General features: G+C 43.2%; 1 protein-coding gene and 1 long non-coding RNA gene across 3 annotated transcripts; one reads left to right on the top strand and one right to left on the bottom strand.

The window, feature by feature from the left end:
• Positions 1 to 1,825: 1,825 nt before the first annotated feature.
• LOC120031014 (gasdermin-E-like) lies at positions 1,826 to 14,270 on the top strand. 2 transcript variants are annotated; one of them, XM_038976531.1, is made up of 10 exons: positions 1,826 to 1,943; positions 2,264 to 2,477; positions 3,661 to 3,853; positions 8,662 to 8,836; positions 10,000 to 10,120; positions 10,952 to 11,071; positions 12,329 to 12,456; positions 12,877 to 13,069; positions 13,269 to 13,342; positions 13,711 to 14,270. In XM_038976531.1, the coding sequence occupies exons 2-10, from the start codon at positions 2,264 to 2,266 to the stop codon at positions 13,936 to 13,938; spliced, it is 1,446 nt and encodes a 481-aa protein (XP_038832459.1). In that variant the 5' UTR covers positions 1,826 to 1,943; the 3' UTR covers positions 13,939 to 14,270. The 2 variants fall into 2 exon arrangements, with proteins under 2 accessions (XP_038832459.1, XP_038832458.1); XM_038976530.1 differs by having other exon boundaries at positions 1,841 to 1,943; positions 2,211 to 2,477.
• On the bottom strand, positions 14,074 to 16,058 carry LOC120031016. Its single transcript, XR_005473701.1, has 2 exons — positions 16,010 to 16,058; positions 14,074 to 15,592 (listed from the first exon to the last, which is right to left on the bottom strand). It is a non-coding gene; the product is annotated as an uncharacterized LOC120031016 (long non-coding RNA).
• Positions 16,059 to 16,083: the final 25 nt, after the last annotated feature.

The following is a 16,083-nucleotide window of genomic DNA, read 5'->3' as shown; positions in this document are numbered from 1 at the left end:
CCAGGGCGTATCTAACACCACATACTTTTCAATACTGGCGTATCTAACACCAGGGCGTATCTAACACCACATACTGTTTCAATACTGGCGTATCTAACACCAGGGCGTATCTAACACCACATACTTTTCAATACTGGCGTATCTAACACCAGGGCGTATCTAACGCCACATACTTTTCAAAACTAATAACCACATATCTTTACTTCACTGTCCTTCACATGTCATCTATACACATAAATTTAAACAAGAATTCTTACCCAGACTCGGTACTACTGATCGAAATTTGGAAGGACTATACGACAATATGCAAAGTTTGATTTAACAGGTCTTGCTTACCTTGTTTATGGTCGACCAGAAGATCAGTTTCCCGAGTTGAGCAGAACTGTCGTCCTCCCCCCCAAAAGATTTCACCTGTCCTCCGTGAACCGTCCTTTCACCAACTCGCCCTCTCCCACCCAAATCAACCACTCTGGACCGGGTCTCTAGACAACCATCCTCTGCTTACCAAGTTTCTGTTGATAATTGGATATGGAGAAGGGTGAGCCGGTCAAGGATCGATTCAGACAAGGTGATAAATTGTATGACAAGCGACAGTTTAATTATGAGTAAAGATATCTGGTACAAGCGTATACGGTCTCGTTCCTTTGGCTCATAGAGAACCTCCAGAAAAAGCCCAGATAACAGAGTGCATAGACATTTTATACACCACAGAAAGTAGGTTGAGTCTGGAAGTTCTGGTCCTCTGGTTGGTTCTGGACAGGTTGTTGTCTTCTCAGATTGGTCCTGATGAGCTGGGCGTCATCCTTCTGAGTCTTATAGCAAAAGTTCTTTGTTACCAAATGTTCAGCTAAAACAGGAGATTTGGTGTGTGCGTAGATGTTCCCATTTAATCAGTGTTTATGAAAGGTTTATGTCAGCCCTCTGTCCTTGGGTATGTGTGTGTCTCATTATCTCGTGAAATGCAGACCCAAGCACTCTTTTGATCAAGGCCTTTCCTGCCTTATCAGTGTTTATGAAAGGTCTGTGCCAGCCATCTGTCTTTGGGTGTGTGTGGGTCTGTGTCTTGTGAAATGAGTTTGTGAGAAACCCTGTTTTGAAAGAAGTTAGTTATAACAATGTAATAGCAATATGCTTGTGTTATTTTAAATGGTATTTATTACACAGTCTACAGTATTTCTTACAATGTTCTATTTTGACTAGAATTGTGTTGGTCGTTATTAACAGGTGCAGCTTTTAGGCTATTCCAGTTCAAAATAGTTTCGAAAAATACTTTACCCCCCAATAGGTCTGCACTGGCTGGCGCTGCCCATGCTAACACGACCATGCTAACATATTGTTGATGATCGCAAAGAAACTTGGAGCAGTGAAAACATGTAAGAATAAGTAAATAGACACGTGTGACGAAACATTTATAAAACAATATATGAATAATTCAATACAGAAATGCCCATTACTGTACATTAATTCATTGTTTTATTTTTTTGCATGTAGGCCTACTGTAGTTTATGTATTTACTTATACTTTAATATGTATCATGTGTCTTCGTGGAACCAAGCTTGTCTATCTATGCATTGAAAGTTCCGTTACACGTAATAAAATATTATCATCATGGCTACATTATTTTGCAATGTTTTACCACAGATAGAACAATGAGAACATCTTTGGTTTCACTGTGAAGCTGGTGGTGCCCTGGACAGGAGGTGGAGATGGAAGCACAAACAGATAGTAGAACCAAACGTGTGCGCGAGGGAGTTCCCCCAAAACACACCCCGTGCACGTGGCTGGAGAAAGGGGTGGAGCGAACCTCTTTGTTATTACGGTACTTATTCTGTTGTTGCGAACAGAAATATCTACCTCTATCTAAACCGGTAACTCTAACTTGGAACCGGCTTTCGCGTTCGGCTAGGACATAGTCAGGATAAACGGTCAAATATATTGCTCTTGTAGGTAGCAGAAGTTTAAATTTTGAACATATTGAGTTGTGAATTATGAACGCATAGATAGACGTCTATGAACGTTTACGAATAACAACCACATTATTTTGACTCTGTGTAATGTCTGATTTCTGAGCGTATCCAGTCTGCTACTCATATGGCTCATAGGCCATGGCTTTAACGTTGTATTTTTTTAGATAGTAAATGAATGGGAACTTTTTCAATGTGAATATTATCGTATTATTAATCTTGTGTTCTTGTCGTGGTTGTTATCAGTTGCAAACAGAGACATCATCCTCGACCATTTCTGTGTCTGTCTCCCATTGAAGATGTTTTCCACGGCCACAATAAACTTTGTGGAGGAGATAGGTGATAATGATGGCAGCTTGATCCCTGTGTCCAGTCTGATTGACTCAGACAAACTGGTCCCTCTCTCACTGGTTGTGAAACGCAAGCGTTTTTGGATTTGGCAGAAACCCAAGTACCTGCCCACTGATTTTACCCTCAGTGATGTGCTGACTGGAGACACACCCTTAACCCCAGGTAAACACAAGAGCAGCCCCTCAGTTGAAATGATAGGCTGCACACCTGTACTTGCTACCTGTTTGTTTTGCAGGTATAGGCTCCTCTCTCCCTCAGTGTGATACTGTGTGAATGTGTTCCTTGTGAAAGATCTGAGTGTTGATTCTGTTATCCACGCTACTGGAAAGATTAGGAAGAGGATCCTATCATGATACATAATGATACATACAGTGACTTCAGAAAGTATTCACACCCCCTGACTTTTTCAACATTTTGTTGTTACAGCCGGAATTTAAAATGGATTACATTTAGATTTTTTTTGTCAATGGCCTAAACACAGTACCCCATAATGGCAAAGTGGAATTATGTTTATCTGAATTATGTTTATTAGGTCCCTCAGTCGAGTAGTGCATTTCAAACAGATTCAACCACAAAGACCAGGGAGGTTTTGCACCTATAGGTAGATGGGTAAAAAAAAAGCAGTCATTGAATGTCCCTTTGAGCATGGTGAAGTTATTCATTACACTTTGGATGGTGTATCAATACACCCAGTCGCTACAAAGATACAGGCATCCTTCCTAACTCAGTTGCCAGAGAGGAAGAAAACTGCTCAGGGATTTCACCATGAGGCCAATGATGACTTTAAAACAGTTACAGAGTTTAATGGCTGTGACAGGAGATAGCTGAGGATGGATCAACAACATTGTAGTTACACAATACTAACCTAATTGACAGAGTGAAAAGAAGGAAGCGTGGACAGAATATGCATCTTGTTTGCAACAAGGCACTAAAGTAATACTGCAAAAAAATGTACAGCAATTCACTTTTTGTCCTGAAGACAAAGTGTTATGTTTGGGGCAAATCCAATCCAACACATTACTGAATACCACTCTCCATATTTTCCAGCATAGTGGTGGCTGCATCATGTAATGGGTATGTTTGTAATCGTTAAGGACTGGGGAGCTTTTCAGGATAAAAATACACGGAATGGAGCTAAGCACAGGCAGATTCACCATTTAGCAGGACACTAACCTAAAACACAACGCAAGATATACATTGGAGTCGCTTACCAAGAAGACAGTGAATGTTACCGAGTGGCCGAGTTACAGTTTTAACTTAAATCTACTTGAAAATCTATGATCAAAAACCAATTTGACAGAGCTACAAGAATTTTGAAAAACATTTTTGCTTGCCTCTCCTACAGTTGTGGTCAAGACTGATTTCCTAAAGTACCAAGGGACATTTGGTGACAACAAATCAGGAAACTTTGAGTCAAATGTGGTTGCTGTAAACCTTAAAGTGGAGGGGAAAGACACCTCTAAACTGCAGTCGTCCTTCGGCAGCCTGAAGAAAGAGGAGGTGGATGTACAGAAGTTGCTGCGCGACTCCAAAGACAAGTGAGTTCCTCTCTAATATCTACCTACAGTAACCCCAGGTTACACTCAGTTCACCTGTTCCTACAGTAACCCCAGGTTACACTCAGTTCACCTGTATGTACAGTAACCCCAGGTTACACTCAGTTCACCTGTATGTACAGTAACCCCAGGTTACACTCAGTTCACCTGTATGTACAGTAACCCCAGGTTACACTCAGTTCCCTGTATGTACAGTAACCCCAGGTTACACTCAGTTCACCTGTATGTACAGTAACCCCAGGTTACACTCAGTTCCCTGTATGTACAGTAACCCCAGGTTACACTCAGTTCACCTGTATGTACAGTAACCCCAGGTTACACTCAGTTCACCTGTTCCTACAGTAACCCCAGGTTACACTCAGTTCACCTGTATGTACAGTAACCCCAGGTTACACTCAGTTCACCTGTTCCTACAGTAACCCCAGGTTACACTCAGTTCACCTGTTCCTACAGTAACCCCAGGTTACACTCAGTTCACCTGTTCCTACAGTAACCCCAGGTTACACTCAGTTCACCTGTTCCTACAGTAACCCCAGGTTACACTCAGTTCACCTGTATGTACAGTAACCCCAGGTTACACTCAGTTCACCTGTATGTACAGTAACCCCAGGTTACACTCAGTTCACCTGTACCTACAGTAACCCCAGGTTACACTCAGTTCCCTGTATGTACAGTAACCCCAGGTTACACTCAGTTCACCTGTTCCTACAGTAACCCCAGGTTACACTCAGTTCACCTGTACCTACAGTAACCCCAGGTTACACTCAGTTCACCTGTACCTACAGTAACCCCAGGTTACACTCAGTTCCCTGTATGTACAGTAACCCCAGGTTACACTCAGTTCACCTGTTCCTACAGTAACCCCAGGTTACACTCAGTTCACCTGTACCTACAGTAACCCCAGGTTACACTCAGTTCCCTGTATGTACAGTAACCCCAGGTTACACTCAGTTCACCTGTTCCTACAGTAACCCCAGGTTACACTCAGTTCACCTGTTCCTACAGTAACCCCAGGTTACACTCAGTTCCCTGTATGTACAGTAACCCCAGGTTACACTCAGTTCACCTGTTCCTACAGTAACCCCAGGTTACACTCAGTTCACCTGTTCCTACAGTAACCCCAGGTTACACTCAGTTCCCTGTATGTACAGTAACCCCAGGTTACACTCAGTTCACCTGTTCCTACAGTAACCCCAGGTTACACTCAGTTCACCTGTACATACATTAACCCCAGGTTACACTCAGTTCACCTGTATGTACAGTAACCACAGGTTACACTCAGTTCACCTGTATGTACAGTAACCCCAGGTTACACTCAGTTCACCTGTATGTACAGTAACCCCAGGTTACACTCAGTTCACCTGTATGTACAGTAACCCCAGGTTACACTCAGTTCACCTGTACCTACAGTAACCCCAGGTTACACTCAGTTCACCTGTATGTACAGTAACCCCAGGTTACACTCAGTTCACCTGTTCCTACAGTAACCCCAGGTTACACTCAGTTCACCTGTATGTACAGTAACCACAGGTTACACTCAGTTCACCTGTATGTACAGTAACCACAGGTTACACTCAGTTCACCTGTATGTACAGTAACCCCAGGTTACACTCAGTTCACCTGTATGTACAGTAACCCCAGGTTACACTCAGTTCACCTGTATGTACATTAACCCCAGGTTACACTCAGTTCACCTGTATGTACAGTAACCCCAGGTTACACTCAGTTCACCTGTATGTACAGTAACCCCAGGTTACACTCAGTTCACCTGTATGTACATTAACCCCAGGTTACACTCAGTTCACCTGTATGTACATTAACCCCAGGTTACACTCAGTTCACCTGTATGTACAGTAACCCCAGGTTACACTCAGTTCACCTGTACCTACAGTAACCCCAGGTTACACTCAGTTCACCTGTACATACATTTAACCCCAGGTTACACTCAGTTCACCTGTACCTACAGTAACCCCAGGTTACACTCAGTTCACCTGTACATACATTTAACCCCAGGTTACACTCAGTTCATCTGTACATACATTTAACCCCAGGTTACACTCAGTTCACCTGTATGTACATTAACCCCAGGTTACACTTAGTTCACCTGTACATACATTTAACCCCAGGTTACACTCAGTTCACCTGTACATACAGTAACCCCAGGTTACACTCAGTTCACCTGTATGTACATTAACCCCAGGTTACACTTAGTTCACCTGTATGTACATTAACCCCAGGTTACACTTAGTTCACCTGTACGTACATTTAACCCCAGGTTACACTCAGTTCACCTGTATGTACATTTAACCCCAGGTTACACTTAGTTCACCTGTTCCTACAGTAACCCCAGGTTACACTCAGTTCACCTGTACCTACAGTAACCCCAGGTTACACTCAGTTCCCCTGTTCCTACAGTAACCCCAAGTTACACTCAGTTCACCTGTACATACAGTAACCCCAGGTTACACTCAGTTCACCTGTACATACATTTAACCCCAGGTTACACTCAGTTCATCTGTACATACATTTAACCCCAGGTTACACTCAGTTCACCTGTATGTACATTAACCCCAGGTTACACTTAGTTCACCTGTACATACATTTAACCCCAGGTTACACTCAGTTCACCTGTACATACAGTAACCCCAGGTTACACTCAGTTCACCTGTATGTACATTAACCCCAGGTTACACTTAGTTCACCTGTATGTACATTAACCCCAGGTTACACTTAGTTCACCTGTACGTACATTTAACCCCAGGTTACACTCAGTTCACCTGTATGTACATTTAACCCCAGGTTACACTTAGTTCACCTGTTCCTACAGTAACCCCAGGTTACACTCAGTTCCCCTGTTCCTACAGTAACCCCAGGGTACACTCAGTTCACCTGTTCCTACAGTAGAGTCAGTGGTTAGTGAAAGGAAAACACACAGGCTGCATCCCAAATAGCAGCCTATTCCTTATATACGGTGCATTCGGAAAGTATTCAGACCCCTTTACTTTTTCCCCAAAAAATGTAACGTTACAGCCTTATTGATTAAATTGTTTTTTTTTCTCTCATCAATCTACACACAATACCCCATAATGACAAAGCAAAAACAGGTTTTTAGTTTTGTTTGCTAATAAAAAAAAAAACTGAAATATTACATTTACATAAGTATTCAGACCCTTTACTCAGTACTTTGTTGAAGCACGTTTGGCAACGATTACAGCCTAGAGTCTTGGGTATGATGCTACAACCAAGATTGAACTCTTTGGCCTGAATGCCAAGCGTCACGTTTGGAATAAACCAGGTACCATCCCTACAGTGAAGCATGGAGGTGGCGGCATCATGCTGTGAGGATGTTTTTCAGTGGCAGGGACTGGGAAACTAGTCGGGATCGAGGGAAAGATGAATGGAGCAAAGTCCAGAGAGATCCTTGATGGAAACCTGCTCTAGAGTGCTCAGGACCTCAGACTGGGGCGAAGGTTCAACATCCAACAGGACAACAACCCTAAGCACACAGCCAAGACAACGCAGGAGTGGCTTCGGGACAAGTCTCTGAATGTCCTTGAGTGGCCCAGCCAGAGCCCGGACTTGAACCCAATCTCTGGAGAGACCTGAAAATAGCTGTGTAGCGACGCTCCCCATCCAACCTGACAGAGCTTGAGAGGATCTGCAGAGAAGAATGGGAGAAACTCTACAAATACAGGTGTGCCAGGCTTGCAGCGTCATACCCAAGAAGACTCTAGGCTGTAATCGCTGCCAAAAGTGCTTCAACAAAGTACTGAGTAAAGGGTCTGAATACTTCTATAAATGTGATTTTTTTCAGTTTTTAATGTTTTATAAATTTGCTATTTAAAAAACAACTGTTTTTGCTTTGTCATTATGGGGTGTTATGTGTAGATTTACGAGGGGGAAACAATTTAATACATTTTAGAACAAGGCTGTAACGTAACGAAATGTGGAAAAAGTCAAGGGGTCTGAATACTTTCCGAATGCACTGTATATCACGGCATCTTTCCTCATGATCAATGTTTCTTCTTTGCTAACTGTATGCACTGACTGTATTCTAACTGCCCATATGGGCTGACTGTATTCTAACTACCAACACCATATGGGCTGACTGTATTCTAACTACCCAACACCATATGGGCTGGCTGTATTATAACTACCCAACACCATATGGGAGGAGTGTATTCTAACTACCCATATGGGCCGACTGTATTATAACTACCCAACACCATATGGGTTGACTGTATTATAATTACCCAACACCATATGGGCTGACTGTATTCTAACTACCAACACCATATGGGCTGACTGTATTCTAACTACCCAACACCATATGGGCTGACTGTATTCTAACTACCCAACACCATATGGGCTGACTGTATTCTAACTACCCAACACCATATGGGCTGACTGTATTCTAACTACCCATATGGGCTGACCGTATTCTAACTACCCATATGGGCTGACTGTATTCTAACTACCCAACACCATATGGGCGGACTGTATTCTGACTGCCCAACATCATATGTATGCTATAATTAAAAAAGAAAAATAGATTTATAATACCAGTAAATGTATTAATGAAGCTGAACACAGCTTTCCGCGTAGCCTGGAGAAATCCAGTCTGTCTGTGCTAACATTACATTCCTTGCCACTGCTTGACATGTTTGGCACAATGAGGAGTGGAATGTTGGCACGAACAGACTGGATTTCTCCAAGCTACTTTATAATCATCCAAGAAACATAACTTTGACCTCATCAAAGGACAACTCTCTGATTTGTCTCTCCTGCAGGCTTTTGGACATGTCCCACTGTCTGATCCAGCAGACCCGTGAGAAGACCAGGGAGGTGTTTGCGGTGGTGAAGGAGAGGATTGTGACGACCCAGCCGTGTTCGGTCATAGAGGAGGTCCAGCAGGGGGGGCAGTTGGGGGAGCTGCTGACCTTCTGTGGGCCCAAGAGTACCCAGGTAGATGGAGAGAGTTGTATGATTTATACATTTGTTTTATTTGACATTTTAATTGAACCTTTATTTAACTATTGTTAGGCTTGGATATTGTATATTACTAGTGTTGAAGTTAACCATGTAGTTTACCCTGTATAGATTAATCTTTAAGCAGGGAACTTAGGGAAGAGGTTGCCTCAAAGGGCAGCAGGCTGGATTGGACCTATGACAACACTGCAGATAGGCCTATGTGTGCTGGAGGCTGCAGCATTACTGCTGGACCAGCAAGGCCACAGATGAATGGTTTTTAATGTATGTGGAGTGAAATGAGTAGTGAAGCGTGGATAGACTACTACAGTATATCAGTCATATGAATGGCTGATCAGGATTTATTAACACTGCCTTGTCATGTTAGGCTCTTATTCTATATCCCAATTATCCCTCATGTGCACTTGTTCACTTCCCTTGACTGGTTTGAAAGAAAATGACTCAAGTAAAAGTGAAAGTCACCCAGTAAAATAGTACTTGAGTAAAAGTCTAAAAGTATTTGGTTTTAAATATACTTAAGTATCAAAGTAAATGTAATTGCTCAAATATACTTAAGAAGTAAAAGTATAAATTATTTAAAATTCCTTATATTAAGCAAACCAGATGGTTCCATTTTCATGTTTTATTTAATTTACGGATAGCCAGGGGCACACTGCAACACTCAGAAATAATTTACAAATGAAGCATTTGTGTTTAGTGAGTCCGTCAGACCAGAGGCAGTAGGATGACCAGGGACGATCTCTGTTTAGTGAGTCCGTCAGATCAGAGGCAGTAGGGATAACCAGGGACGATCTCTGTTTAGTGAGTCCGTCGGATCAGGGGCAGTAGGATGACCAGGGACGATCTCTGTTTAGTGAGTCTATCAGATCAGAGGCAGTAGGATGACCAGGGACGATCTCTGTTTAGTGAGTCTGTTAGATCAGAGGCAGTAGGATGACCAGGGATGATCTCTTGATAAATGTGTGAATTGGACCATTCAAAATGTAGCGAGTACTTTTGAGTGTTGGGAAAATGTATGGAGTAAAAAGTACATTATTTTATTTAGGAATGTAGTAAAGTAAAAGTTTGCAAAATATGAATAGTAGAGTACAGATACCCCCCAAAATGACTGAAGTAGTACTTTACACCGCTGTCCACAGGTGTCTGTGAAGGAGAACAGCAGTCTGCACAAAGACAGCAACGTATTTCTGGAGATTCCTGCCCATACTGTCATCGCTTACTCCATTATAGAGCTGCAGATCAAACTCAATGGACACTATGGTGAGGGAGCCTTTATTTTCCAGTTTCTCCGGTGAAAACAAATGTTTTAAACTGTAGTGGGAATGAAAAACCCTCACCTGGACCCATAATCAGACTATGTAGGTTGTATATTACAGATACTTATTAAGTACATGGTCTCTGTTAATGTTCAGCACTGTATGTCCAATGTATTTGAATGTGTGTCTGTATTAATAGGTTCATACTGCTGTCTTGTTTCTCAGAGCTGTGCCTAATGTCCTACACTCTTGTCCTCAGATCTGTGCCCAATGTCCCACAATCTTGTCCTCAGAGCTGTGCCTAATGTCCCACACTCTTGTCCTCAGAGCTGTGCCTAATGTCCCACACTCTTGTCCTCAGAGCTGTGCCTAATGTCCTACACTCTTGTCCTCAGAGCTGCGCCTAATGTCCCACACTCTTGTCCTCAGAGCTGCGCCTAATGTCCCACACTCTTGTCCTCAGCTGTGCCTAATGTCCCACACTCTTGTCCTCAGAGCTGTGCCTAATGTCCCACACTCTTGTCCTCAGAGCTGCGCCTAACGTCCCACACTCTTGTCCTCAGAGCTGTGCCTAATGTCCCACACTCTTGTCCTCAGAGCTGTGCCTAATGTCCCACACTCTTGTCCTCAGAGCTGTGCCTAATGTCCCACACTCTTGTCCTCAGAGCTGTGCCTAATGTCCTACACTCTTGTCCTCAGAGCTGCGCCTAATGTCCCACACTCTTGTCCTCAGAGCTGTGCCTAATGTCCCACACTCTTGTCCTCAGAGCTGTGCCTAACGTCCCACACTCTTGTCCTCAGAGCTGTGCCTAATGTCCCACACTCTTGCCCTCAGAGCTGTGCCTAATGTCCGACACTCTTGGGGGGTTTGAGGTGGATGGGCCCGTTAAGAAGAGCTTAGTGGGGGTGTCTGGCGCTCACGATGACACCCTAAAGAAGAGCTGCTTTCAGAGAGGTAATGAGACTAATGGAAGTTCCCCTCCTTTAGTAGGCCCACGTACCAATTTAAATTGTTGTTATTATTATTATCATTAGATTTCTGGCAGGGGAACTCAGTCGGGGTCTCAACTTACTGTTGAGAGTTAGAATAGTAGAATACACAAGGTGCCGTTTCAACATTTGGTTGTGGATCAACAGTTTTTAGATTGCTAAGTTAGTCTAGCCAGCTGTCTAAACTTTGTGACATCAGCTGATGTCACAAAGTGCTGTACAGAAATCCAGCCTAAAACCCCAAACAGCAAGCAATGCAGGTGTAGAAGCACCCCCATTGATTTGGTTAGTCGCTCTCACTCAGATATCATATTAAAAACATTGTTGCTTAGGGTAAAATCTGAATGCATGTGTGGGAATGGATGTGGGCAGGCAGACCCGCGAGACACTGCGGCCCCTCAGGATGAGTTCATATTTTTTGTGGCCCCAACCCCCATCAAAGTTCCCCGTCCCTGGTCTAGTGATAGACATATACTGAATGTTACATGTTGTTCTTTATGTGAAACTCTTAATGACCCTGTCACACTCAGGTTGTAGAACTGATTTACAACACATTTAACACAATGGTTGTTGTGATACAACTGTTCTTTTTGTGATAAATTGTCTGCACAGAAATGTTTACTCAATCATTGTACCGTGGCTCCACAGTCCACAACGCTTGTGTAATTATTTTTGTCCAGATAAGCTTGTGCCAAATGCATTGTACATACAACATGAGTGTGTACAGGGCCAATGTCTAGCGAATCCTACCGTAGGACCATGAAGGTCCAGAGGTTGTTTGTGTAGGGGCGGCAGGTAGCCTAGTGGTTAGAGCGTTGGGCCAGTAACCGAAAGGTTGCTAGATCGAATCCTGAGCTGACAAGGTAAAAATCTGTTATTCTGCCCCTGAACAAGGCAGTTAACCCACTGTTCCTAGGTTGTTATAAATAAGAATTTGTTCTTAACTTTCTTGCCTAGATAAATAGGTAATATCAACAAACGAGCTCATAAGGAGGATCATGTGTCTTCATGTAAAAGGTTAAAGGATAGCACTGCCTTGGAGAGATCACTATCTTTTCTCTAACAATTCATTTTTAAAAATAAATTCATACATTATTTATGTCCCATTGTGGTTGCAGAATAAATCGTACATAGTTTTGTGGTTGTGAAATCTCTGTGATACGGTGGCAGCTGAGTCAAACTTCTGCTAGATGCAAAGTGTTTGTTGTTTGTGTGTTTATAGAACTGGAGAAACTGAGTGGTCATTTCCAGCAGCTGTCAGTCCTGCCAGCAGCCACACGTTCCTCCCTGCTCCAGCTCCTCAAGACAACCATGGAGGACAGAGAGGCAGTCAGTGTGCTGGAGAGTGTGGTGAGTGGGACGTACAGAAACTGGGCCCAAACACACACACAGTCCTAGTTAGACACACTTTATTATGAGCGGATTACTGGACATGAATCATCAGCTTTCTGAAAATGCTGAACATACTAACTTCTCATTACGTTCGGTCTCATCATTATAGTCTACCATAGTATCCTAAATATCTTCTGTCTCTAACCTTCAAAATGCTGAACATACTAACTTCTCATCACATCCTCTCTGTCATCATTATAGTCTACCATAGTATCCTAAATATCTTGTCTCTAACCTTCACTCTTGTGTTACCATACGAGTCATTTACCAGACACTCTTATCCAGAGAGACTTACAGTCAGTACATTCAACTAAGTTTAGCAGGAAAGAACAAACCACACATCTCACCTATTCTTTCTAATAATGTCTCTTCTCACAGCTGGACCAGATGTGCACAGGTAAGATAGCTGACCTGGGTGAGGTTAAGGAAGCGTCTCAGATGCAGACAGTCCAGGCCATACTGGACCTTCTAGAGCATTCCGACTCCAGCCCGACACCCTCCCTACTCAGTGATTCCAGCCAGACACCCTCCCTCCTCAGTGCCACTCATCCCATTATCAGTGCCATGGATGGTGAGACACTGAGCAGTGAATATTAGTTGACTAGTTGAATATTAAGTGCCAGTTCAGTTCACTATCACAACAGTCTCTAGCAGTTGCATTTATCAGGAAAACTGGCATCTCACTTCATGAACATTTTATTTTCTCAGTCCCCACAATGCCCTGAAACCCACTTCCTGTTTTACACCATCTGTGAATCTTTATTCCTCAGGAATGACAGATGAGGGTCTCTCTGTGTTAGGATCGTGTTGCAGTCCTCCAGTCTTACAGGCCCTGCAGATCCTGGTGAGTTCACACTTCCCCTTTTGTTACACTTAGCCTGGTAAAAAGTCTTACTTTTGTACTGTGTGACCTGTTCACCACTTGGCTAAGCTAAATAAAGGTTCAATTGATCCAATAGTTGTTTGGAATAGATTAAGGGCGGCAGGTAGCCTTGCAGTTAGAGCGTTGGGCCAGTGACCTGGCCGTGACCCCACTGTGGGTGTTGGGATATGCAACAAACACCTTTCCATTACACACTGTGTAACAGGACAAATATAAACACCCCCAAATTATTATTACAATACTTCATTCTCCATTTTGAAATTGTCATTGCATCTTACAGACATGACATCGCAGTATATAATCATATTCCTGTGCTGCTTGTCCTCCAGGTGCAGCATGTGGCAGCAGGGAGTGGGGAGACCCTCTCTCTGAGAGATGCAGGTCTGGCTGTTCTGACTGAGGAGGAGGTGTTTGGGAGGACAGAGAGTCTCTTTGGTCACTCTAAAGTTACACTGAAGAGAGAAGAGGACACACTGAGGACAGAGATGAAGGACCAGCCTGGATACCTTCCTCTAGTCATGAGTATCACTGTGAAAGGCCTGGCCTCTTTAGTGTAAGGAGAGAGACTGAGTAAGAGAAGGAGGAGCGGTTTCCTTCCTCTCCGGCAACTGAGTTAGGAAGGGCGCCTGTATCTTTGTAGCGACTGGGTGTATTGACACACCATCCAAAGTGTAATGAATAACTTCACCATGCTCAAAGGGATATTCAATGTCTGCTTTTTTTTTTACCCATCTACCAATAGGTGCCCTTCTTTGCGAACCATTGGAAAGCCTCATTGGTCTTTGTTGAACCTGTGCTTGAAATTCACTGCTCGACTGAGGGACCTTACAGTTAACTGTATGTGTGGGGTAGTCATTCAAAAATAATATTAAACACTTATTGCACACAGTCCATGCAACTTGTGATTTTACTCCTGAACTTTAGGCTTGTCATAACCAGGTTATTTTTAATTCCTTTGTAAACATTTGGAAAAACAATTCCACTGTGACATTATGGGGTATTGTATGTAGATCAGTGGCATAGAATCTCAATGTAATCCATTTTAAAATCAGGTTGTAACAAAATGTGAAAAGTCAAGGGGTGTGAAGACTTTCTGAAGGCACTATTACCGGATGACGTTGTCATGGCCAATAGGAGTGATATAACCTTACAAGATCAGTATTAAGACTACATCCAAGAACTGTTGAGTGTTTTCCAAGGCGCGTTATAGAGTAGTGCACTGGACAGCTGACAATGATCCTTTTAAAGGCATGTTTTTGTTTGTGGAGATTTGCATTCACGGCAAAAGGTGCATCAAGCGTAAAATTACCTTTTAAAAGTCATGTTATTATAGAGCAGTGCATTACACGTATCTTGGATCCTGGCCTAAAACTACTCCTCAGAATTGGGAGCATTAAGGGATTTATTCAATCCGTATCGCAAAAGTTCAGCGTTCCAGCGTGTTAAATTTAAAGGCAATGTTCCTGCTTTAGCAGAGAACACATTCACGGTAATCTCTGAATGTCGGCTTAAAATCAGGTACATTCTCTTAATTTCTACTGTGCGATCTGTAACTCTTCAGTGATACAGACTGAATAGTTCTTTGTTTACCCTTTTCCATGGATCTTTTCTCCTGCATGGCAAGTTACAAGGACGGTCCTCATTTCATTCTGCTCTTTTTCTGTCAGGATACTAAAACTTTACACCATTTTTATTATACTGATGTTTCTCCATCTACAACAGCTGGAGAACATACAGACATCCAGGTACTTTCCTTTCCTGGAGTTGTAGGCAAACCTCCTGGAAAACGCTGCCCACCGCTGCTCACTGGAGTTGTAGGCAAACCTCCTGGAAAACGCTGCCCACCGCTGCTCACTGGAGTTGTAGGCAAACCTCCTGGACAACGCTGCTCACTGGAGTTGTAGGCAAACCTCCTGGACAACGCTGCCCACCGCTGCTCACTGGAGTTGTAGGCAAACCTCCTGGACAACGCTGCCCACCGCTGCTCACTGGAGTTGTAGGCAAACCTCCTGGACAACGCTGCCCACCGCTGCTCACTGGAGTTGTAGGCAAACCTCCTGGAAAACGCTGCCCACCGCTGCTCACTGGAGTTGTAGGCAAACCTCCTGGAAAACGCTGCCCACCGCTGCTCACTGGAGTTGTAGGCAAACCTCCTGGAAAACGCTGCCCACCGCTGCTCACGCTCCCAGGGTCGAAATGTTAGAAAATCACCTGGGAGCATGAGCAGCAGTGTTAGGATTTTCCTTTACACTTTACTGGTGTTTACCACGCCATATATTCAGGTCACTCTAGATAAGTGTCGGCTAAATGACCTACAGTACATTTAAATGTAGAAATGGCAATGATTGGACAGTTGGTCGACTCTACTGGCTTTAGAAAAGTAAAGAGTAGTTTGGAGGAAAACGGGGGGTCTGGTAACATGGTACGGTATGGACTAAACATCAGTTATGAGGCTTTTCAGGGAAAATGGCCTCCAGCAAAGCTACGCTGAACAAAAATATAAACAATTTCAAAGATTTTACCGAGTTAGTTCATATAAGGAAATCGTTCAATTTAAATAAATTCATTAGGACCTAATCTATGAATTTCACGACTGGGAATACAGATATGCATCTGTTGGTCACATACCTTTAAAAGTAGAGTTGATCAGGCTGTTGATTGTGGAATGTTGTCCCACTTCTCTTCAATGGCTGTGTGAAGTT

Source organism: Salvelinus namaycush, chromosome 37, assembly GCF_016432855.1.
Source record: "Salvelinus namaycush isolate Seneca chromosome 37, SaNama_1.0, whole genome shotgun sequence".
In the NCBI taxonomy this organism is placed as follows: Eukaryota; Metazoa; Chordata; class Actinopteri; order Salmoniformes; family Salmonidae; genus Salvelinus; species Salvelinus namaycush.
This window is presented reverse-complemented; position numbering and strand designations above follow the sequence as displayed.